This window comes from Hetaerina americana, unplaced genomic scaffold, assembly GCF_022747635.1.
Source record: "Hetaerina americana unplaced genomic scaffold, ioHetAmer1.1.p SCAF_12, whole genome shotgun sequence".
Classification (NCBI taxonomy): Eukaryota; Metazoa; Arthropoda; class Insecta; order Odonata; family Calopterygidae; genus Hetaerina; species Hetaerina americana.
This window is the reverse complement of record NW_027286292.1, coordinates 36,991,208-37,018,133: the sequence shown is the minus strand read 5'-3', so window position 1 is coordinate 37,018,133 and position 26,926 is coordinate 36,991,208. Positions and strand designations below refer to the sequence as shown.

Sequence of the window (26,926 nt, the reverse complement as noted above, 5' to 3'; positions counted from 1 at the left end):
TAATTTGTGACCCCTAGCAAAACACAATATCCTACTCTACATCAGGTCCCTCTTCATCTCTGGGTACTTTCTTCCTCCCTTCATTCCATCCAACATCCCTATCCTGTTCCTTCCCTTTCCTGGTTTGCCTAACATTCTACCCTCAATTACAGTCTTCAACATCCCACTGCCAGTCAATACCCCCTTCATCCACTTTTCCTGCCTCCGTAGGATTTCTACCAACAAACCCCTCTCTTTGCCCATCATACCAAGCACTTGCTCATTTGTTTACTTCTTGGTTCATTTCACCTTCTCCATTCTTCTCCACACCCACATTTCAAAAGCCTCCATTCTACGTCCATCCTCCTGCTTCAATGACCACGCTTCCGTGCCGTACATAGCTACACTCCATATCAAAGTTTTTATGAGTCTTTTCTTAACATCCTTACTCAGCGTCCCTCTCATCAACTTCCTCATCCTTGTGAAAGCCTCTCTGCCTAGCGCAATTCTTCTCCTTACGTCCCTAATATTTTGACCGTGTTGGTCTAAAATATTTACGAGATACGTAAACTGTCATTAGCAAACCTAACTGATTTTACGAATTCCCCACCCACTTTCATTCCTACCTCCTGTTCTTCCCATGCCTCTTTAATCATTTCCTCTGCATACAGGTTGAACAGCAATGGTGATAATGGGCAACCCTGCCTTACACCTCTTCCTAACACTGCCCATCTGGACTCCCTGTTCCCCACTTTCACCTGAGCAGTCTGAGACATGTACAGGTTGTGGATTAGCCCCCTTTCCCTCCAATCTATTCCTATTTTCTGCAATATACTCATTAGTTTTCCCAATTCACTGTATCAAATGCTTTTTCGAAATCTAAGAAACAGGCAAATACCTCCTGGTTGTATTCTCTATTCCTCTGGATTAGTAATCTCATTACTGCAATGGCATCATGTGTACCTCTCCCCTTCCTAAACCCAAACTGATCATCCCCTAAGTAATCATTTACACTCCTCTCTATCCTTTTGTTTATGATCCTGAGAGCCACTTTAGCTGCGTGGGATATCAAACTTTTTGTCCTGTAGTCCTCACATGATGTAGCCTTTATCTTTTTCGGAATAGGAACTAAAACTGATCTCACAAAGTCTTCCGGCCATATTCCTTCCTCATAAATACTACAAATCAGCCCATATAGCCTCTTCCTTCCACATTTGCCTAAACATTTCAGCAGTTCCGCAGGAATGTTATCCACTCCCACGGCCTTATTTAGTTTCATCTCCTTTAATGCCCTTTCTATCTCATTGTTGAGTATGCCTGGACCTAAGCTGTTTTCCTCTACATCATATTCATTTCAATGCATAACTTTGTTGGTCTAAGTTCTGTACTATAAAGTTCTTCTATGTATTCCTTCCATTTCTCTTGGATCTTTCCTGTATCAACTATTACCTTACCTGCCTTATCTCTAGCTGTTAGCATAGATCTCCCTTTCTTACTTTCTGATAAAGATTTAACTTTGCTGTACAGCACACCAATTTCACCCTTCCTCTGCAAACTTTCCATATCCTTGCACTGGGTCTTCCACCATCCTTCTTTTGCTTTATTTGTGGCCCCCTCAATTTATTGTTTAACTCTTTGTACTTCATTTTGCCTTACTCTGTATTTACATTCTTCCAAATCTCCTCTCATCCATCTTTGTAATCATCTCATCCGTGATCCATGGTTTCCTAATCCTTCTAGCGTTAACGGTTCCAATAGTGTCTTTTGCGGCTTTCGATAACCCTTTCTTGATACTTTCCCATTTTTCTTCGATAGTACTTAGATCTTTACAATCCTCCATGATTTTCTCTACTGCCTGTTTGTACTCCTTCCTTTTCAAACCATGTAATGCTTCTACATTCCATTTTCTAACCTGCCGCCCCTGCCTTATCTTTTTGAAACGTACACTACATTTCATAACAACTAAATTGTGGTCAGAGTCCGCATCCACTCCCGGGAAGCTGTGCGAATTTATCACACTGTTCCTAAACCTGTGTCTAACCAGGATATTATCTAGCTGATATCTTCCTGAGTCACCTGGCATTTTCCATGTATACCTGCGTCTTTTGTGGTGTCTAAATATATATTATAATTTTATAAATGATCAATTCTGTATTTGATATTCTATTAAAGAGAAGATAATAACTAAATTTAAATTTGTGGCATAAAAATGAATTTTGTAGCATAAATACCCTAGGATTTGGTAAAAGTGATGAAGAATGTAACTTAGTGGGCCAAAGTATGAAATAATACAGGTCTGAATTATTGTAACCATTATTACATGGAAACTCAATGGAACGAATGTTAACAACAGCTGAATAGCATCAATGAAATAAACTGATAAAATACAAAATAAGTATTAATATCAAGTTTATCCTACAGTCTAACAAAAATTGAGTCCATTCAGGAAAGAGACTATCATATTGTCTCATGCATGGGTGAACTTAAGGTATATTTGAAGATCAACAGGTTGGCTATGCATGATTATGCTGGTGTGTGTGGGGCTAAGAGCCACTAAGTTTCATGTTTGGTCATGCCAGATTCATGATATCACTGAATGAATATCTGATGCAATTTGGAGTTTTTTTGCTTTCATGAACTATGCCATGAAGGAAATTCAATGCCTAGTCAGTAAGAGAATGCAAAATACCATAAACGGTGACAGTCTCATGCAAATGTGAGGCTTATATTCTATAATTATATAAAACCCTGATACCAATCCATTATTGCTAGTACAACTAAAGAGATATGAAGGATTTCAGGTTTTCCCAGCGTATGGTATTCAAGAATTTCTCTCGGGTTTCCCACTGGGTCAGGTTGCAGTACACCGACGTTTCGATAGCTGACTGCCATCATCTTCTGGGTGAAGTTCAGATCATAAAAAAGGCCTGGTATTTATACTCTCCGCCAAGCCTCAGGTGTGCCCTAATTGGTCGGAAGTGTTAATGTTTTGGTGTCTAGTCAGATTTCAATGGCTTCTTTCACCACACGATCCCAGTAGCCATTGGTGTGGCATAGCACTGATTTGGAAGCCATTGTCGCTGTTGAAAGTGCTCCACTACGACCAATCGGATCCGATCCGATCCGATTGGTCGTAGTGGAGCACTTTCAACAGCGACAATGGCTTCCAAATCAGTGCTATGCCACACCAATGGCTACTGGGATCGTGTGGTGAAAGAAGCCATTGAAATCTGACTAGACACCAAAACATTAACACTTCCGACCAATTAGGGCACACCTGAGGCTTGGCGGAGAGTATAAATACCAGGCCTTTTTTATGCTCTGAACTTCACCCAGAAGATGATGGCAGAGTCAGCTATCGAAACATCGGTGTACTGCAACCTGACCCAGTGGGAAACCCAAGAGAACTTTTTGAAAACTAAAGAGATATGTTTGCAAAAAGTCCATGAAGTTAATGCCTCAAAAGATTACCAGGTGTGTTAAATTTGATAAAGATTTCACAGCATATACTAAACCAATTAGGAAAGCTCAAGAAAGAAATGCTAAAAATAGTCAATCTAATTACCTTGAGTCCAGAGAGCTTCATCTTTTCTTCTGTAGTTCAATTCAAAATACAAAATTGGGCATCCGCCATCATTCCATTTATCTAATCGAAGAGTAACAGATGTTGAGTTAACAGAAATAAACTCCATTGGAGGAATTAATCCTGGTTTTCCTCCATCAGTTGAAGCAATTATAGTTTCACTTGGATTACCCATTCCAATCTTGTTGTAGGCATTGATGAACATCTGTCAAAAGAATGAATTCCTTCAGTAATATTCTACTAATGGGTGTTCAGATGGAAGTACACAAATCTCAAAAGTTGGAAAATTTTCAAGGACATTTTTTTTAAGTGGAATAAAACCTCTATCTCATGAAAACATATGTCCCTCAAAGATTCCTAATTGTATGACCCCTTGTCCCAATCCTAGCTCCACAGTATTAAAATTGCATGAAAAACTTCACTGCATTGAACTCCGTTAACTATGAAATCTCCATTTTACCAAGTTGAACCATGGGCTTTGACATGAAATTCACCACATTACTGTGAAAATATAAAAAAATAATAATAGATATTAATTTTTGTTTGACAATCTTGGCTTGATATTGTTGTTGTCACATCTTGAAAATATCATAACTGTATCTTCCTTCTTACTCTAGCTCACCATATGAAGTTTCAAGTAGAAGTTGATTCCAATTCCTCTCTCTAAAATGACTCTTTAGGCAAATAGTAGACACCTTTCTGAGGGGAAGATAATTAGCATTCTCTTGGAAAGAGCCAAATGAAAGAATTGATCATGCTCTTGATAATTATTTCTTTGAATAATTGTCAAGTTCATGAACTGTAATAGTTCATGTACTTCTCTAGTTCTGATGACGGCAAGTGAGTAATGAATCTGGATATAATGGCGAGTCTTAACTGCTTTTTTATCAGGTTCCTCTCCTAACTTAATCATTTATCTAACCTTCATTAAGAGTAAACTTTCCTGTGAAGTGTTAGAATGAGTGACTTCATAAAACCAGCTTTTTGAATAAAGAAAATATCTGCTGGGGCTTTTAAAATTGTTTGGGGGATAAATTGGTAGGACCAAGCAGATCTTGGCCAAATGGGCAAGGCGAGATGGAAAGTAAAATTTATGGTGCGTGGAATCACTCCCACATTAACTGTCTCACCAAATCTTACTGGGGCAGAATGTCTGATCTACTAGACAAACATAGGAAACTGTTGAATTTGTTAACTTGCTAGAGTGCATGGCACAATGATCAACTGAATTCTGTGCCCATTACTATTTCTATCCATTATTTACAGTTCACCTGAATTTTGCATGCTTGGAATAATAAATCATGATGGATAAAGGAAATATTTGAAATGTTAAGTAAAAGGGATATTGAATATTGAGCAAAACTTAAAAGGGTCCATGAATTTCAGTTCTGAGCACACCAAGGAATGGCAATTGACAAGCATTAACTAAGAATTTAATCATTTCTGATGGTATATTACTATTAATTAATATTTGCAGCAATTTTTCCAACAAAATTAAATACTACAGACAGTTTTTTTGTGACATGCTTAAATTAAAAATCATGAAAATGAGCTATCAGATAAATAGTTTACCAACTTCTATTTAATGAAATTTTCAATTACACTTTTCATTACATTAGTTCTCTAAGAATGCTAAATTGATATTTTACTGTACATTATGATTACCATGTATTAACAGCACTAAACAACTAATCACACATACCTGATAAGAAGTTCCACATAATAACTTGTTTAAAATATGGCTGCTCTCTTTTCGGCTCACTTTTTTCTCCTCCCAATCTCCAAGGTCCTTCTTGTAATGGAGTACAAATCCTTCAATAGGAGAACCTCCATCATCACCCTGTTTCCACTGCAAATTGATGGAGCTGCTTGAGGTACTTGTTGCGTGAAGCAAGGGAGCTGAAGGTGGCACTGAAGAAATTAAAATTCAGTGAAAGTTTTCTAAAAATTGTTTTAAAAATATATTCACATGTAATTAATTCATTGACTGCAAACTATATTTGTAACAATATGATTTTAAAAAAAGGTTCAAGTAAGGTAAACCATATGATGCAGACAAAATTCCCTTGTTCAAAAAGTATGGACAGAGCCTCACTTGAAAATATGTCTGTCTTAGAGATTAACTTTCTATGATAAGTTTAACTGCTGGATATGATGCCCTCAGCAGATATGAATGCAAAATATACTATACATCTAGAAATTTAGTGAAAGTAGTTGTCAAGTATCTTTATTTCTTGGATCACATTGAAAATCAACTCTTGCAACAATGTTAAGGTTTAATTCTTAGGAAGTATAACTGTGCATCCTATAAAAAATCCATTCTCATTGATTTATTTTTTCAGCATTTTTTGAGGCTTAGTTTTTTCAGGAGATTCATCTTTCACCTTTTTCAGCAGAAAAAAGTTGAAGAATTGGGTTTGGAGCCTAACTTCTTTTGGGAGATTAATGATAAAGACCTTTTCTCAGGAGAAATTAATTCCAATAATTATTCCGTCCTATAGTGTAATGGAAATTCTGGTATTGATTGGACACTGATAATGCCTTCTAAACTGGATGCAAGAATGGTACCCTGCAGTTAGCGGGAAGGAAGGCATCAAGGAGAAGCTAATGGAGAAAAGGGAGAAACTAGACTATAGTAAATGCTTGTTCATGAGAGGGAACACCTAAATTCTCTACAATATTTCTTTTACTTTAAGGCATCTAATTTCTCCCATTTGCTTTGAAAATGAAGCACTTTTATAATAGAGCCACAGTTTTGATTAAACTCTAAATTTTGCTCAGATATCATTGAATTGGTAAATTACAGGACAGTGCGCATTTGATTTCCCATAATTCTAGTGCAAAAGTGACATCCTATCTATCTTAAGAACTTGGCATTGTATTCATAGGTTCTTTCACATATACTGCTTTCCTTGGCTTGTGAATTCTATCTTTGGTCCTGTATGAGACTTTTGCTAAAAATGATGTCTCCGCATCAAAACCTGAATTGTGACTAAATAATTTCATTTTTAGAAAAAGGGCATATTTTTAGATTTAGTAAATATGTTTGAATTCCACTCAAAATTGTCTAAATTGGTGAAATATCTGACGATAATTTCCCATGAAAAATACAGAGCCTTTAGCTGTATACAGTGGGGTATTGCAATAGGTAATGCTGGGTTTTTCATGAAACTTTTAAATGCTATAATGATACTGGCCAAAGGGGTAGGAGCTACTGGCCAAAGCATAGGAAAAATTAGCCTCTGAAGAATGCAGTTACTGAAAGGAGGAGAAACTCCTGGAGATATGTTAGGTTCTGGAAAAAAGTTGTACTTAATGAGGTGACCATTGAACTAGGTTTAATTGTGCATACATAATTTTTTATGCTAAAAATAAATATTTATTTGCATATTTTATTCATAGTAAGAATGATAGCATTTGAAGAATAGTTTTCGAATATCACAAGAAAAGGTTTTGTCATGGGAAACATATCACAGGGGAGTGTGAGAAAGATATTTATTAAATTCTAAAATTTTCTTGAAGCACAAATAGGAATCAAAGCCTGCAATTAACACAAAAAGTTCTGGGTAAGGGTTAAACAATGGGATATAAAGGCATACTTGCATAAAAGTTTAGAATTTTAGATTTACCTGGCTGCTCAGGTAGGTGGATAAATGAAAAGTGAACATACATAAGAGTGCAATAACTGCCATAAAATGAAGGAAGGCATGAAAGAAATGCTAATAAAGTAAGAATTAAGTACAATCAATGTTTGATACATATTTATTACAATGATACAAAGTTTCTTACAATGACCAGTTCATTCCAATTTGAAATGTATGCCAATGCCGAATTAGAATTAAAACCTACGTATGGCATACTAGACAGTTATATAAATACCTAACTGTAGTTTTTCTGCTTCATAAATAGCAAGATAATGATTTAAGTATTTACCTTGAACAGTAAGACGGTGAGTAATTTCATCAGAGCCATGTCTGTTTTCTACGTGGCAGGTGTAGTTACCACTGTCATCACGCCTCAAATCCATTATTAGTAAAGAGCCATCACCAAGGAGCTTGAACCTAAAATAATTAGAACTAAATCAGTAACCTGATGAAAACTAATAAAACCATACTCTAATTTCAATCAACCAATTCATTAAAAATGGGACTGTTATGCGTGCTGCTATACAGTGGAGTTGGGCTCACAATCCAAACTGTGCTAAATAATGATATATTGAAATGGAAACAAATTGGCATCATTGCTCACAACTTTTAATAAAACTAAGGTGTGTAGATTCAGTTTACAATGGAAATTCAATTATTATTTGTGGTACAAGAGATTAAGAAATTAATTAGTCTAATGGGCAAGATTTCAGCATAGCATGCATGTGTAGTGCACAAAAATGATGCACTGACACTATTCAACATCACCAGGATTTGACCCAATTATCAATGAAAAGTTTTATTGGCTGGTATTGGTATAAATAATACGTGGAAAATAAAATTGACATACTGCATCATTGCTGGAAGTTTTCAAAACTTTCAACCAACTTTGGCTGTTACAATTAATACACAGGAGGATCAGTTTTTATGTATCAAAAATATCCCAATAGAGTAAAAAAATCACAAACAATTTCCAAAAATATTTTGATTTATAATTTAAAATATAGAGGTAGTGACACTTTTAACTCACTTCTGAAATACACATTTTGACAGAATATGAATTTTACTTACATTTTCTTTTTTGATCTAAACTCATAATTAACTGACTTTTATGCCACTTTAAATTTCAATATCCAATAAGGTCTACATTAGTGTGAAAATTATTCATGCACCATTTTATGTATTTTCAAATCATCACCACAATTCCTATGGAATTTTTGTTGTTTGAAATGGCATAGATGTTAAAAAACTGACCAAAAGATAAGAAAACAGGATTCATCAACACATATATGACTTAAAATTTATATATTTTCTGCTATTTCTTTGGCTTCATTATTCACTGTTTTGCTTTTGTATTAGGCATAACTATGTTTTTGTCTTTTCTTGGGAACAAGTAGTCATTTAGTGGAATTATCACAGTGACTCATGCAATAGAATTAAAAAAAACTACTGTCTGCATTAGGTTGCAATAAATGAGCAGTGTAAAGGGATCAATACTCAAATACTCTTCCTCAAAAATTATTTAGCTTCCCTCGAAGTATTTTCATGCAAATATGATAAAGAAAATATCCAATATTCCATCCTAATCTATCATAATTAGCAGGATATGACTCAGTGACCATTGGAAGAGAAATAAGTATGCCCTGCTATGTGAATCACATTGAAAACTGAACAAAGCCAACATGAATAATACTAGCAAATATGGGAGTCATCTGCAACTCTTCCTCACAAAAATTGATCTTGCTATTCTCAATGTTACTTTTTTAGTGCCCACTCTATCTCTACACTTAAGGAAAACATTTGAAAATATGGACGAATTTGCTGTAATTCATTTATCTTAATTACATACATCAAAATAATATTATTTTTAATACTTATATAACCTTTAAATTTTATAGGTGGACTCTAGTTTTTACCAGAGGAATTACAAAGACCACAGAAAAAGAGGACTACTAATTATTATGTGCTCTGTGCTATCAACTGTGTATACAATAAAAGCAGTTTTCAAGATTTTCCAAGGAGGCCAATCATCTACATTGGTCCATAAGCATCTTAAAATATGTATAACTGTAATCATGTAATCTATTTTGGCATTGAGGCCATTTAAGTATTACACCACAGTAATCGACTGGAAGATTGGTTTGATAAGTAAGGGTAGAGCTCACCCAATACTTAGCCCAACGGCATGTGAAATTCAGACATCAGGGTAGGGGGGCCAGTTCCTTTCCCTGTGCCACCTGTGGTTTCCCAGGAAGAACAGGTACCCAAAATATCACTCAGCTTGGGTGAAGGTTGAAATGATTTCACCTTTTTGGATTAAAACACACCGAATATATCACCTCTACCATGAAGGAAGAGTAATTTTCCATGAAAAGCTTAGAGATATGCCTATAAATTGGATGAATTGAAGAATTTCAACTATCTGATGGGTATGAACAGAAAAGCACCTTTTTGATGCACGAATGCAAGTATTTACTATTTATTTAATATGTTGTTTTACATTTGTATTTGAAAATGAATGTCAGTTTTCTGAGAACACCACCAATGAAATATTTGTACAAGAGAGGAAACCTGTGGAAAATATCATAACTGATTGGACGTTAAACTGATACATGAAAACAGGTGATTAGCCATCACCATAATAAAGAGTATGTAGGTCACAGAGCACACACAGTGAAATCAATCATTATAAATATTGATATTCAATATTATGAAAGTGTTACACATTAAAATAATGCATGCAATAAAGCAAATCTTCAATGCAAGGTTTAATTGACTGATGTGCCTGAAAAATATACATACACTATTATGGCCATTGACTTTTACTAGAATATTCTCCTGAAAGAATTATGCATATGAGTGCATCAATGTATACAGGCCTGATGAAATCATTCAACAGTAGATGACAATATGTAGCTCAGAACCCATTCCAGTTGAGAAATAACCATTCATGTGTTACTTTAGTAGAAAGTCATGCAGATAACAAGGTAAACAACATCCCTGGGCTTCCCATGCTCAGTCATCTGAGCCATCTTCGTCCAGCTGGATTCAAACTAAGTGGTAAATTCTTTGAAGTAAATCAGACTGATGAGACAATATCAATGTGAAAACAATGGTTGGCCATATTTCCTAGCATACCAATTTTTTAAGGAATATTTCTACACCCTTTTTTTTACTTTCCATGGTAGTCAATCATGAAAAAGTGTTTACTTTGGATTGTTGGTCAGGAAAATTCATGAAGACACTCTTGCCATCCCCCTATCCACTTGAAGTATTATCAACCATAAATGGGGAGTTACAGCAAAAAACCAAACTTGCTCTCCAGATATTCTGATGACATGCCTGAGGTATACTTCGTGTTACTATCATAATTAAGAATTATAATAGCATGTCTTACACTGACTTATATTGTTCTCTGCATTTTCCTGTGGCTCTGTCATTTATAGTGAATTTGTTGTCCTGAAATGATAGTTATGGCTTGCTACAGAGTGCCCCATCATAGTATCACAACATTTAAGCTGACTGTGCGACATATTCTTAGAACATTAGAGTTAGATACCTAACTCTTCTTGGAAGTCTAGATATGTCCTTCAAGCCCAGCTCCTTCATGGATTCCTACAATAAATGGCAGCAAACTTAAAATACATCACATTTCCATTCATCAGTTGAAAGGGATGAAGAAAGGACTATTCTTATGCATAAGCTGGTAAACTTTTTCTTTATGGACTGATGATATCTTGTCATTGACTTGTAGTTTAGACAATACATACAATGCCTCTTTCTGGTGTAATTGATGGCATCCAGCATAAATTTGTGGAATTGCTGTGCAATTACAAGAGCAATATAGTCATGTTCCTTACATGACTTTATTCAAAACACTACAAACTAGGTCTTGCCATTTGGCAGACCTGATGATGCTGACTGATAAAACCTAGGTCATAGTGTTTTAAATAAAATCTTAGGTGAAATATAAGTTACTCTGGTCAGTTACCATAAGTGATGACATACAAGATGGACCTTTTTTCCAGAATTATGGTTCAAAAAATCACCTGCATCTTATATGTGAAGGTATGAACTCCATACATTAACAATCAGTACTGGATGTTATTTTGTTAGTAAATGTCAACCATGGTGGTTAATATTTTGACTCCATTGTATTCACTAATATATAATGTAATTATTCAATTGAAGAATGTTGGAGTAATGATTGTTTTTTGTTGCTATTTTATGGTTTTGTTAGCATGTTGCTTGCTTCTGCAATACTGTAAGAGAGAGATTGAATGAATGTACCATATTTTATCAAAGGTTATCAGAGCAAAACAGTGGGTCCTCTTCTAACTGTGTGGAATTATTTATGATAAAAATTGCCCTAATAAATTATCTCTACCTTGGCATGGGCTGTTAAAACTTTTTTCTTAAGTGTGCCCAGCTAAATGAGAATGCATTTTATATGCCAGTATGTCTTATATACCATCAAATATGGTAAGCCTTTTTTCTGAATTAAAAATCAACACATAGCTGGTAAAAAGATTAAATTGCTCTCCTCTTTGGACAGGCTACAAAAATCAATTTCTGAAAAGTAGGTTCACATTTAATGTGCCTTCCTTGCAGCTGTATCAAATTAATATAATTTATCATTATGGATAAAATTTTTGAACTGAATAAGCATATGATGAGCAAGATTGCTAAAGCTGACTTTAAATGAATAGTCTCTTGGTGCATTTCTTTTTATGAAGAATGCAAGTAAATGAAGGCACAAATTTAAATAGAAGAATATCCCTTAAAGGAGTAATTTGCAACCATGATGACAACTCCTTAAATGAGGAGTCAAAAAGAGAAATATTAGATGAATATTTATTATCACCTTGATGGGATAGAATTTTAAATGAAATTTTGTTATTATGTCTTTAAAAACAGTACTGGTTTTCAGGGATTGTGTGCCCTTAACACTTTTTATGTCTTGTGTTATTCATTTCTAAAAATATTAAAAAATTTAGTCATTCTCGATGTATGTATAATTACTGACAGTTATAGTAGTGTTTAGTACGTAGTATGGTACAATAGTATGATATATTTTAAGTGCTTGAAGTGAAACTAGCTTCATTGTTTTTTTGCCTTCAACAAATTCCAACCAAAGGACTTTGGGCGATACTTTAGGCTGAAAAGTACACTTCAAATTATACTTGAACAGAGATAATTTGGTATGAGTCTACTATGCCATCATATGTGAACCTGTGTGGAACAACCTGAGTCTGTGCCATTTCCCTCACTTCTGCCTTGAAGTCAAACTCTGATGTCAAGCTCTTCTTGGCTAAACGTTTTGCATAGGAGTTCAGGGAACTGAAAAAGACTGGAAAAATTTCAAAAGGACTATAGTGAAAAATATTAAGTCACCTTTGGATAGAATTAAAATATACATCTCATTGTTTTCACTGTAACACATGAAGGAAAAAAGTTTTAAAAAAGTTAAGCCAAGGTTATCTATCACATGCAGTCTTTGCTGAAGTAAATCTTCCACTGAGACTGCTACTGAAATCCTTCTTAGCGAATATGCTCCATTGAGAATGCTATATTATCACTCAACCAAACTGAAGATGGAAGATAATTGTCATTATTCCTTTTAATGACTCTCCTCTTGTATTGATGTAATCCAATAGTCTTTAAAATGTTCATTACACTAAAATCAACTCTACTTGATACACTGTAGCATACTCAAGCATCACTCAACTATGTGCAATATTAGAATAAATCAACTTTATGCTATTGGATATTACCACAAACACTTGATTTACTGAAAGGTGAATTCAGTATGCTAGCAACTTCTTTTTACTTGGGTGATCATTAGGACAACAACCTACTTGTATATTTCAAATTTTTGAGTTACCTAAACACTTCACATTGTTTGCACATCAGCTTTCAATATCTCATTTTTTTCCTTTTTTGTGCAATGTGTATCATATTCCCTGAACACCAACACTTGAATAATACTGCTGGAAGTAATGATAATCCATAAAATTGTAGATGTAATGAATCAAGAGACATCTGCTGTACTCACAACTATCACTCACTAAACAGTCACATACACTTGTCACTACCACAGTGCACTTGATGCGCTTCACTTGTTCACACACTAGGCATTTTTCTTTTCCATTTCTGACACTAGATTTGACATGTTGGTCACAAAAGAGTTGCATATCATTTTCTTCCAAAGGGAAGGCACTTGAATTGCTTCGGGGAAATAATGAATATAGATTTTATAGCCTGAGCTGCTGTATAAATCTCCTGGGAGACATTTTAGATTAGTAATTTCCTTGATAAGAGTACAGGTATTTATGATTTTTGGCATATTCAAGAACATGTACAAGGCTATGTGCACACCACACCTTCATGGCTCTAAGTAAATTTTCAATCTTCCTTCTTGCAATTTTTTCCGCACAAACTTTCATTTCATTTTGTCCGGACAGGACATTAATTTTTTGTTCTGAAAACTTTATCTCATCCTGCTCAAACAATTTTCTCAATCCCAGAAGTATTATTTTCACCCAGAAAACTTTTCATATCTTGAATGGAATTATTTTAAGCTTATCAAATAAACAGCAAAAAACTTCAGATATTCTTGCATATTGAAAGTTTTGCTGATTCATCCCAACTTATTTTGTCTTATCTCCTCTCAACATATTTTTCAACTCAAAGATATTCCCCCAACACTTATTTCCTCTTTAATTATCCATCCAGTCTTATATTCTTGCCCCCCAGAAAATTCTTCATCCTAGTGGTGATTGTTTGATGCAACCTTAATTGTTCCAAGCCTTCCTCCATATATTTGAGTACCAACAAGTCTTTGTCATTTTTCTTCAAAAATCACATTATATATAGCTACTGGATACTTGATAAATTGCAAAAACACTGCTTTGCAGAAGATGAATCAGTGAGGAACATCTCATATTTTCTGAACTATGGACAAAACTTTGCTGCATAATTAATCCCAACTATGTAGTGTTCCTCTCTTAATTTCCACTTTGTTTCTCATGCAATACATGGAAGCGTATATTACTGGGAAAAATTGTTCACATTGGTATTCTCACAGATCAAGAGAATTTAAAATGTAGTTTCCAGTAGATGCTTCTTAAATGATTGAAGATGATGTACATTTCTGTTTTCAGCCATTACAACAAAATAGCCTTTTCATTGTGGCTGAGAAAAATAAACATTTTCTATTAGCACATGATGATTTCAGTTGATATGCTAAGATCACAGTCATAATACTATGACATACTGAACACCACACATTATATAATGGCTTCCATTCATCACTGTTGTTCTATTATATTTTTTCATCAAGATTTAATGCATGGCACCTAGAAATCTTTTATAACATGGCAATACACATGTTTAGTGGTCCTGGTAATACCCCTATTATCCTCCATTTCCTAGGATATCTCACAAAACAATATGGGCCCTAAGCTACCCTCAACAGCTAACTAATTTTCATTTATAGCATATCGTCTGAATGGGCCCATATTTTACCACCAGCAATCATTCCTCACTCACACTCAGTGCTCTTCACATTGGGCTCTCTCAGGCTGTTCATCGTGAAAATAGGCAAATTGACTAGTTGTGACATATTCTTTATATTAGCAGTGGTAAATGCTTGGTAAAAGTTTTATCCTAGTTGACAAAATGACTGCTACAGTCTCCTGATGAGATGATTCCAGGACTTTGAATCTGAATGATACATGCAAACTTTTAGGAAGTTAAAATATATTAATGATAATAATTAAATATAAGATTTGACTAATTATTAGAAACACGATTGGTGTTAAGGAAATATTAATTAAGTGGAGAGCCCACCCTTGCAAATCTAATGCCAACATCTTTTCAATGTTTATTTATCACCCACATTGCCATGCTAAGCATGGAATCCTATGATTTTTGAATTCTATGAATTTTGTAGCATAACTACATTCGACAATTTTCATTGCTCACCAAATCATACAGAAGATGTTTTCTTTGCATTTCACTTCAACATATTCTGAATAAAAGCATTCTTCTGTCTCTCAATATAACTATGAAAACACCAATCACATGTCATTATCGCTTATAAGCACTTCACTTCCTTGCTGACACAATTTATACATGCATGTTCACTTTGTTGAATTTTTGTTTCACGATACACAAAAGCACCCACATGCACCAATTCAGAGTGAATTAATCACCCTCCTACATAAAATGATGTTCTTCAGCCCAATTTATATCTTGGATGATTTATGCCAAAACATAACCAAGACAAAGAAGGCCATTTATAAAAACTACCAATTGAACACAAATATCTTATCAGGCAGGTGCATTGGCTAACTTACAGGCTTCCCACCAAGATGGTCTGAGTTCAAATCCTGGAGACAACAAATATTTTTCAGTGGTATCATGATCCCTACTTGAGGCACTTTGTGGAGAGTACTTTGAATGAGTACGATGTCGACGGATGGGTTATTAAACTGCAGACCCCTTAGTGCCTTTTAACAAGAGTAGGCTAATGCGGATGCCAGATTTCTCTTCACCCTTCCTTTCCCATCCATCCCTAATTGCACAAATGACCTTAGCTGTCGGTCGCCTCCCATAAAAACTACTACTTTACTCAAATGGACAATGTGCTAGTGAATCTCAAAGTAAATTGACATTGAAAATAACTGAAATTTAACCCAGCAAAATTCTCATCAAACCAAAATATAAAAAAAGTAGAGTGAGATTTCTTACTTCTGATGGGTGTCCATGGGTATTCTTGGGTCTCAGCAATCAATTTCTCCTGATCTATTTACTTATACACCTTCCCCTCTTTTTTCAATATTAATGGTGTTCATTGGAAAAGTTTTTACTTCGCCATACAACTAATTTACTCATGAAGCATATTACTAGACAGTCACACAATGATGGGTGTTCTCAACTATTTCTCCTTATTATTACACATCAGTGAATAATTTTGTATGCTTCTTGCAGTGATGATCTTAATTTGAATTTCTTCCACGAGATTTAAGAAGAAGAATCACTACCTAATTTTTCCAGAAAAATTAATTAGAAAAATCAACCAAATGTTCATTGCATAATCATTTTTTAGTGCATGAAGGCATAAAAACCACCTATACCAAATATTTGGGAGTCAGAGAGGTTGACGACCTCAATTTGTAAGTTTTGTGGGAGGGTTGTGCAATGGAGGTTCAGTGGCTGGGACTAATGGGACCTCTGAAAGGCCATTTCAAGTAGAGCAAATGCCACAGTGTGCCAGAGGCACAGGTCCCCATTCCCTTTTTTTCCAACTCATTTGTTAGGCATCTTGTTTTGGATGGAATTGAACCAACCTTCTGGTTGATTACTGTGGTCAGTCTTTTGGGATGGCAGTAGTAGGTTTAGCAGATAGCCTTAGGGAGACTATTGCACTCAGAAGTTGTAGATGCACTTAGCCTGGGATTCAATTCCAAATTGGCGAGACTTATTCTAATTAATATATTTAAATATGATATACTACTATTGCTAATACTTGCAATGAATAATTTTAAATTAATTCAACAAACTATGTTTAACAGTATGGAAATGGAATTGTAATCAATTTTGTGGCTCTAATATGTGCACATATGCACAAAAATGAGGCATGGGAACTAAGCAAAAAGTATTCATTGCTGCTGCCATAATTTTGTCAAAATGATGAACAGAATGAATGATTGTTTCAAGAAAATTATGAATAAGTACCAAATATCCTTTTATGTATCAAATGATACATGCTGAGATATGCATCATGACATGGTTATTATGGCCATATAATCTCTTATATATATATGTGTGTGTGTGTGTGTATATATATATATATATATATATATATATATATATATATATATATATATATATATATATATATATATATACATACACACACACACACACACACACACATATAGTTATTATTAGGTAATCTACTGGTTAAGGTAGGTTTTTGGATGGACATAATTACTAATTAAATAATTTGTGACCCCTAGCAAAACACAAAATCCAGTATCCTACTCTGCATCAGACACCTCTTTATCTTTGAGTACCTTCTTCCTCCCTTCATCCCGTCCAACATCCCATCCTGATCCTTCCCTTTCCCGGTTTGCCTAACATTCTCCCCTCAATTACAGTCTTCAACATCCCACTGCCGGTCAATACCCCCTTCATCCACTTTTCCTGCCTCCATAGGATTTCTCCCAACAAACCCCTCTCTTTGCCCACCATACCAAGTACTTGCTCATTTGTTTACTTCTTGGTTCATTTCACCTTCTCCATTCTTCTCCATACCCACATTTCAAAAGCCTCCATTCTACGTCCATCCTCCTGCTTCAATGACCACATTTCCGCGCTGTACATAGCTACACTCCATATCAAAGTTTTTATGAGTCTTTTCTTAACATCCTTACTCAGCGTCCCTCTCATCAACTTCCTCATCCTTGTGAAAGCCTCTCTGCCTAGCGCAATTCTTCTCCTTACGTCTCTACTACCTTGAACGTGTTGGTCCAAAACACTGCCGAGATACATAAACTGTTCTACCTGCTCTAGTTTTTGCCCTCCTATTTTAATGTTTAGCTTAGCCTTTTTCTTTCCAGAGAATCGCATAACCTTTGTTTTATTAATATTGATTCTCATCCCATACCTGTCGCAGTGAATTTCCAATTCACTAAGCAATGCTTCCAACCCCTTGGCTGACTGACAAACTAAAGCTTGGTCATCAGCAAACCTAACTGATTTTACGAATTCCCCGCCCACTTTCATTCCTACCTCCAGTTCTTCCCATGCCTCTTTAATCATTTCCTCTACATACAGGTTGAACAGCAACGGTGATAATGGGCAACCCTGCCATACACCTCTTCCTAACACTGCCCATCCGGACTCCCTGTTCCCCACTTTCACCTGAGCAGTCTGAGACATGTACAGGTTGCGGATTAGCCTCCTTTCCCTCCAATCTATTCCTATTTTCTGCAATATACTCATTAGTTTTCCCAATTCACTCTATGAAATGCATTTTTGAAATCTACGAAAAAGGAAAATACCTTCTGGTTGTGTTCTACATTCCCCTTGATTAATAATCTCATTACTGCAATGGCAACACGCGTACCTCTCCCCTTCCTAAACCCAAACTGATCATCCCCTAAGTAATCATTTGCCCTACTCTCTATCCTTATGTTTATAATCCTGAGAACAACTTTAGCTGCGTGGGATATCAAACTTATTGTCCTGTAGTCCTCACATGATGTAGTCTTTACCTTTTTCGGAATTGGAACTAAAACTGATCTCACAAAGTCTCCCGGCCAGATTCCTTCCTCATAGATACTACAAATCAGCCCATATAGCCTCTTCCTTCCACATTTTCCTAAACATTTCATTAGTTCCGCATGAATATTTGAATGTTATCCACCCCCAGGGCCTTATTTAGTTTCATCGCCCTTAATGCCCTTTCTATCTCATTGTCGAGTATGCCTGCACCTAAGCTATTGTCCTCTATGTCATATTCCTTTTCTATGCCTAACTTTGTTGGTCTAAGTTCTTTGCTACACAGTTCTTCTATATATTCCTTGGAACTTTCCTGTGTCAACTATTATCTTACCGGCTTTATCTCTAATTGTGAGCATAGATCTTCCTTTCTTACTTTCTGATAAAGATTTAACTTTTCTGTACAGCACACCAATTTCACCCTTCCTCTGCAAACTTTCCATATCCTCACACTGCATCTTCCACCATGCTTAATTAATAATTCCATTCCATAGTCCCCCACCTCATCACCATCTCTTCCTTTGCCTACCATCGCATGCCAATCCACCATCACTATCAAATGTTTCCCTGAAGGAACATATGCGACTATGTCCTCTAATTAATCGTATATCCTATCGACCTCTTCTTCCTTATGGTTGCTCGGTGGCATGTATACCTTAATAATAGGCAAGTTGGTCGGTTCTGCTTTTATCTCTACTAGTAATATTCTATCCGTTACCTGTTCTATGTTGACTACTCTTCTTCCTACCTCTTCATTTAATACTATGGCCACCCCTTGTTGGCTCTTATCCCCGCTGCTATATATTATTCTATAATTATCACTCTAATAATCCCCACTATCCTTCCATCTCACCTCGCATAGACCTAAAATATCTATTTTTCCCCTTCCCATCTCTCGCTTGATATTCTCCAATTTCCCTGTCCTCATCATTGTCCTAACATTCCACATTCCTATTCGAACTGATTTGGTCTTCTTCTCCTGCGTCTTCTGTCCTGCTGCTGCCGGTTTTCCCTTGCAAAGGTTTCGTGGGATGATGGCTGCGGAAGCCTTGCCTCCCCTGCTGCCGGGCACGACACACGGCCAATTGGGCCAAGCCCCATAGTTGCCAGGACTCAAAATCTCTTTAGTGATCATCATATTTATCTTGGGAATGATAATTGAGGTGGTTTCCTGTTGCCTTCCTCAATAGTGTTTTTAACGTGACACCATCACTTACTGGCCGCCCCACTGGGGTCAGATGCCATTGCAGCCGTCTCACTGAAGAACAGATGCTGCGTTGACTACCTTTCATCTGGCTCTTAACCTTCGACCTATCTGGCATGGGTGACCCTACCAGGAGCAATTATTATTACTCCCGCCAGCACAGCTCTAGGGGTCATCGGAACGCACAAGCCCTTCCACCACATCAAGGTTGCAGTCCGGGGAGGTTATTATATATTGTATATGTATATATAATGGCACAATAGAACACAAACATACACGTACACATACATACACACACACATACATACGCACATCCTACAACTGTTTATAGCAAATGCACAGCTATAGGTATTTATACATATATGTTATACTGTATGTGCTACATAGAGCCCCCAGATATCTCAGTTACTTAATGGTTAAAGCACTTTGCCGGAGATTGAGTGATCTGGGTTTGAATCCCAGTTAAGTTGAATGATTTTTACACTTTGATAATTGTTGCATTGATATGTGTATTGGTAGACTACTCCGTTGATAGTTACTGTTGCAGCATTTCCTGCAGTGTCTCTAAACCTATATTAATGTTTAACTTAGCCTTCCTCTTTCTGGAAAACTGCATAACCTTTGTTTAATTACATTTTTTCACATCCCATTTCAATAGTAATGACTTTCCATTATGCTCAAAAGATTGTGCATTCACTTGCCTGACTGAGAAATTAAAGCTTGATCATATGCAAACCTGTTTGATTTAATGAATTGTCCCACAACTTACATTTCTATCTCCAGTTCTTCCCATGCCTCTTTAGCCATTTCCTCCACATATATGTTCAACAGCATCGGGCATAATGGTCTTACTCATTTTCCTGACACTGCAAATCTGGACTCTTCCCCCCCCCCCCCCCCCCCAGTGCATGAGCAGTCTTAGACATGTGAAAGTTTTGGATAGCTCTCCTATCCCTCCAATCTACTTCTATTTTATTTTATGCCTTCATTAACTCTACCCCTTTCACTCTAAAAAACATTGTGCCAAAATTTGCAAAGCATAAAAATAATGCTAAAATAGCTGATTCTCCTAGCCAATGATGACCAAACTTTGGAAAATGACTGTCTACTCTGCCAAAGAGTGATTTAGAAAAATTGAACCTAAGATTAAATCTTAAAATAAGTCCACATTTAACTGCACTTTATGTAATACCTTCAGACAGAAGCTGTCACATGACCCACCAATTGGATTCACATATACAGAAGGAAACACTGTTGCTAACAAATGATGCAAACTGTAGGCACCATTACAAGCATTAATTAATTATTATTATTGAATTTTCTGTTGAATATGTGTTGTAAATTTCAGCGGAAGAAAATAACTTTTGACACTGAATTACTTTCACTTGGCATTGATTATTTTCACTTGTATTCTTGCACCATCAATTCAAATGCTCCACTATCCATAATGGATCACAATATTGCTTCCTCCTAATGATATAGAACTTGGTCTGAAAGTAGTGTAATTTCAGATATTGAGAACACTTCTTTTAAAAATAGGCAATTCATTGGTTTGAATGAATGGATGAATTATTTATTTCCTGTATCAATGAGAACTTTTGTAAAGCCTTTACTTCAAGAGCCAGTGATTAAATGGAACATCGAAATGTTCTTTTTGTACAGCTGATAAATCTTGCCTATCTGGGAGGAATTCATTCAAACAAAAGCTGTTTTTACCACTGAGCTTCTTTTGATGCACATTTTACTGTAGAAGTTAACTTGTTGCTCAGTCTTCAGTTAACTAATATGCAGACTGCTTTGAACAACCAAACCTAATTAAGAAACCCTGCAATATTCAGTTTCTTGCAATGTGAAAAATCATTCTGCAACAATTGCTGGTACATGCCTGCTTAACACATTCTTATAAAAATATACCTATTCAGTCATTTCTTCTTTCAAAAAGGATAAATTCCCACAAATGCACCACAAATGTTTGCTGAGAGGATTAATAATTTAAAATATTCCAGAAGAATGTAAGGCATATATAAGGGCACACCAGCTGCACTATGAAGAAAGAATCAAGCCTAGAAACATTTTGTTGAATTAAAGATTTCAGCAATGGCTTCTCTGAACTTTTGATTGAATCTTAAGACTTCAAAGGCATTCTGTGTACCTGGACCCCATTTTTACTGGTTGTCCCCACTGTCTCCAACCTACTGACGGCTCAGGTTTTCCCACATGCTGGCAAGGAAGTCGAACTTCTTGTTTCCATGGTACAATGACTTGCTGTCCAAATGAGTATATTGCAGCATGGACTGAAAGGAAAGATTGAGTAAGAGAGCATGGGTCAGTACATGACCTTCTAATATAAAAGTAACTATTGGCTATTACAAATATACAAAAATCAACCATGGGCTACGGGTGAAATAATGGGTCAACTGCAAAGAGAGAAACACAGAAAGAATACAAATAGGCTGAAATCCAACATTAAATGTGCAGAAATGAAAGTAATGGTAGATATAAGATAATGAAACGATTTTCTTTTTTTAGGATATTTAATGCTTGAGCACATTAAAAATTTGAATTAATTTCAATCTGATCCATTGATATTTAATGACTGTTAATCATTAAATGTTTTGCTCTCACTAATTTCAGGAGCATTTTATAGAGAAAAAAGTTTTGCCACATCCATGGCCATTGGTTGAAGAAAATGATAGTTTATAACTTTCAAGGAACATTATATATATAATAACATAATTTTGGCTTTCCTTTTGGCTATGTTGAAAAATTAGAATGTTCTTTGAATTTTAGTGATCAATTTGATGACACGTGGCTTTGGAATAACAATGCAAGAAATGTGCTACATTTACAGATGGACCAATAATGAAATTGACACCATTCAATTAAGGCTTTTATGAATCGATATCCTGAAAAAGATATGCTGAGAGGATTTTAAGATGAATGAACCAAGAAAATACTTGTGATGGAATGCAGATGATCAGGTATTTGAATCATAATTTAGCAGTTGTTGAATGGAATTAAATTTATTACCATTGAAAGGGGTGGGTAGCTGACAGACTAACAAAGGGTTGGCATCAGTTCCAGAGGAAAAGGGTAAATAGGAAGAGAAATATCAAGTCATATATCATATAATAGGGGATATGAGTCAAAAGGAAAAGTGCATTAACATGGAAAGAAATAAAATGTGGTTAAATTTTACAATTTATGTAGAAACATATGTGCTTTAATGTCATCATCAAGTTTCTGGATGATGATATTGAAACCTCACAACAAGTGCTGTATTTAAAAATAAATTGGAAAAAAATTGACTTAGCATTTTACATTAAGTTGGAGTTCCACCAAGTTAAGGCTACTAAAGTCAACATTATGTTAAAAATTATATTACCAATTATTTATATTTATATCTAGAGCTAGAATATAATGTTTCTGATTTATATAATTCTGCTTCAGATCATGTAAATTTTAAATGAATTTAGCTCTTCCTCCAAAATTATTTTACATTCTAAGTTTTAGTTGTAGAAGTAATTTTTTAATTGTAGTGAAAGATTTTTCAATCATGAAATGTTTGATGATCTAAATATTTGTAGTGTGCTCATCAATTCTTTTTCAAAAGAAGCCAATTTTAATTTAAAATTGAGTGGGTATAAAGAGACTTGTTTTGGAATAGAATAAAAAGCATTTGGAAATACGATGGCTTTAAAACCACAAGGAAATGAAATCAAGAGTACTTGGAAAAGGGAGGAGAATAGAAAGGAGAACAATATAGAAGGGAGATGGAATGACCTCAAGAAAGTACTCACAAAGGCAGCAGAAGATATTTGCCAAAACAATCTCAGAAATTTGGTGACCTTGGGTAGCTGAGATGATAAAGAAGATTATTGTGAAAAGGAGAAAACAAAGGAATTTTAGATATGAAGGTGAGAAGGTCCCTGTAATAAATAATTTAACCAAGCCATTTAAGAGCCAAGGAGGGCTAAGGAAGAGTGGATTGAAAACTGCTGCGAAAAGTTGACAATGTCTTGAAGAAGGGAAACACTAAAAGATTACTTGAGTTGGTAAAGAGTCAATTTGGACAAAGAAAGATGAAATCCAACCAAATAGATGCAAGTGTGAATATACTGATAAGAGAGGAATATTTGGGAAGAAAACCGATGTTAGGAGTTGTTCAAAGAACTATGCCCAGATCTGAAACCACTGAAAGATGGTGTCAAAAATGACCAAGGCCACATACTCCAAGAAGTGCATTTGACAGAGTATTAGAAGAAAAACAAGGCACCAGTAACAGCAAAATTTTTGGAGAAATCATAATGGCACTTAAAGGAAAATATATTGTTACTCATTATGGAATAACCAAAGACAGCTTTGAAAGTGAACAACTACCAGGGGGCTTCAAAAACAGTATTATGATTGCAATCAGTACCAAAGAAAATGATAACTGAAAAATGTGAGGAATTGAACTTTGAGCCTAGTTTCATATGCATCCAAAATATTAGCAAGGATAATCAGACAGTGAATGAAAAAAAACTGAACACAACTTGTAGGAAAACCAATTCAGATTCTGGAAGAACAGGGGTATGGTGGAGTCTAATAGTTAGTCTGGACTCTGACTATGAAAATGATACATGTGAACAAGCTACTTTGCCTTTTTAGACTTAAACTAGGCCTTCCATAAAGCTGAATGGAATGAAATATTAAAAATTCTTGTAAAACTTGGAATGGGTTATGATGACAGAAGAATGAACTACCAACTCTACAAGAAGCAAGTTGTCACCTTGCAAATGAAAACCAAGAAAAATAGAAGCTAAAAAAAGGATTAGCCATGGAAAGACTCTCACTGGAGTCATTCAATGCAAATTTAGAATAGGCAACAATGAAAGCACAAGAAATTTTTATTGAAGGAATTTAGGACAAAGGAGAAGGAATTAAGGACAAAGGAGAAGAAATTTACATTCTTTGCTTGGCAGATAAAATTACAGTCATATCAGAGAATTGAGAAGACCTGCAAGCATCCTTGAACACATTGGATCAAGTATTGCATAACTATTACACGAAACTAAATAAAAAGAAAACAATCCTAATGTATAGACAAGAAAACCCTAAGGCTGATGCTGCCCGGGCAGATGAGAAATTAGAGCATGTGGAAGCATTCATTTAATTTGGAAGTATGATAACATGGGTTGAAAGAAGCTCAGTGGACATCAATGCAGAAGAACTCAACCTTAGAAGCCATTTATGATGAAAAGACAACTCCTCTGCTCAAAGAAAATATGACTACAAACAAGAAAGTAGTTTCTGGTGCAATACTTCATTAACATAGAACTTAAAATGATTCTGGATTCTGTCCACAGCCACTACTTAGAATTTATGACAAGAATTCAAGCTCACTCAATTTTGATTGCTATAGTTGTCCATTCTTACTGCCATACTCTTGTCTCAGCCCTGGGTCCCAACATTTCCGTTGAAATGTAGCTGTGAGTACTACTGACTGTCTTAAAAAGTATTATTACAATATACCATTTCTGAAAAATTTGGTAAGAGTTTTCAGGTGGTCAATGATTTTCTCAGATTTTTAGGCAATAAGAAGTATTCATTTTCTGTCAATATACATAAACAATGATTTTCAATTGAATATTTCAAAATGTTATTCAGCAAGTAAACATTTTTTATCAAAGACCATTCAAGGAATAAAAGTAGAGTTCATGACTTGCAATCATTTTGAGAATAATGGGTGAATATGGGTGGAAGTCAGCTTGAATTGAATCAGATTTTACTGGGACTTCTAATATTAAATAGATTTTAGGTCAACCAGTTATCTGATTGACTAGATACAACAAGCTCATGCATACTTGTATGCTTTAGCTCTATATAACCAGTGACCGCTACATTAGTCAACCCAAAGGTTGGCTTGATAGGCGAGGATAGAACTCACCTAGCACTGAGCCAAACCAACCATATGCAAAATTCCCACATCAGGGTAAGGGGCCAGTTCCATTAAAACCTTAAAACTTAAATGAAAACAGCCAACATCAATGGCATATAAGATTGAAGTAGTGACAGTCTTATTTAAAGTGTAGCAAAAATAAACATATGAAAGAGGATATCTGGAGTAGCTTTATGATGAAAAAGAAATTCATGCTATAGCACTGCCAGATATGGACACTGCAGGCAAGAAAGAAGACTGGGATGGAGCTTGATGTAGTAATAAATGATTTACAGCTAGACCTGGCACAAGAATCAATGAACTAATTAATAAATCTCTTAGTAATAGATAAAAGAAGACTATGAGGCAGATCTCAGCCAAATATATGATTGTAAAAGAGGAGAAATGAAAATGGTGTTTAAGAAGAATATGTTTGTGCCCATATCAGAAACAAAAAGGGTGGAAAAATATGAAAATGACATTGGCCTGATATTGAAAGAATTATTCATTATCTGATACATCTGATATTATTAAGGAATAGTCTATAATAAAATGGGGAAAAAGTTGGAGGGCACTTCAGCTAGGACCAACTTGGAGCTAGAAGAAAAAGAGGTACAAAGGAAGTCTTTCTGCTCACTAGCTTAGCAACCAAAATGGATTAAGAAGACCCTTTCAAACTATAGTGCACTTGAAAATCTGAAGTTAGCTTTTGATGTAACTGGATTATAATGCCATATATTTTTATAATATTGTGATGAACTGCAATGACAAAATATTGTTACATGCTCTATACAAGGAGAAAATGACTGTGATTAGATATGGTGACAAGGCAGGATTGCTCACTATCACCCTTGATCTTTAATGTGTACAAAGAAAAGGCAATGACAAAGGTCAAGGCAGAAGTACCTGGCGGCATATAAATACAGAGAAAAATGATAAGCCTGCTGTAATTTGTGGATGACATAGCCCAGAGATAAGAGCACCACCCAGAAGGCACAGCCATAGTGAGAAGGCCAGGATTAGAGTGTTAGGCAGGAGCTATGACAGGTGTGTGATAGTCCCATTGTGGGAATGGGTGGACCATTAAGCCAATACTAGATGGGATGATTCATTCTGAGTGGGGGCATTTCCCAGATTGACAAAGGCAATTGGAGTGGCAATTTGGACACAAAGTGCTCCAGGGTGTGAGTAGTAGCTCACATTGGTGTTGACAATACCATGGATTTCAGATCTGAGGAGATTCTATATTCTTTCAGGGAATTGAACTCTGCAGTGAACCAGGTGAGAGGTATCAAGGTGGTTGA

General features: G+C 35.5%; 1 protein-coding gene across 1 annotated transcript in view; it reads right to left on the bottom strand.

The window, feature by feature from the left end:
• The window catches only part of LOC139685913 (cell adhesion molecule Dscam2-like), a 680,584-nt gene that overhangs the window by 42,801 nt on the left and 610,857 nt on the right, over positions 1–26,926 (bottom strand). Inside the window, exons 24-27 of the mRNA XM_071583048.1 lie at positions 21,855–21,996; positions 7,496–7,623; positions 5,265–5,473; positions 3,545–3,767 (exon numbers count right to left, since the gene is read on the bottom strand). Of these exons, the coding sequence (XP_071439149.1) occupies positions 3,545–3,767; positions 5,265–5,473; positions 7,496–7,623; positions 21,855–21,996 (702 nt within the window). The remainder of the gene's footprint in view (positions 1–3,544; positions 3,768–5,264; positions 5,474–7,495; positions 7,624–21,854; positions 21,997–26,926) is intronic.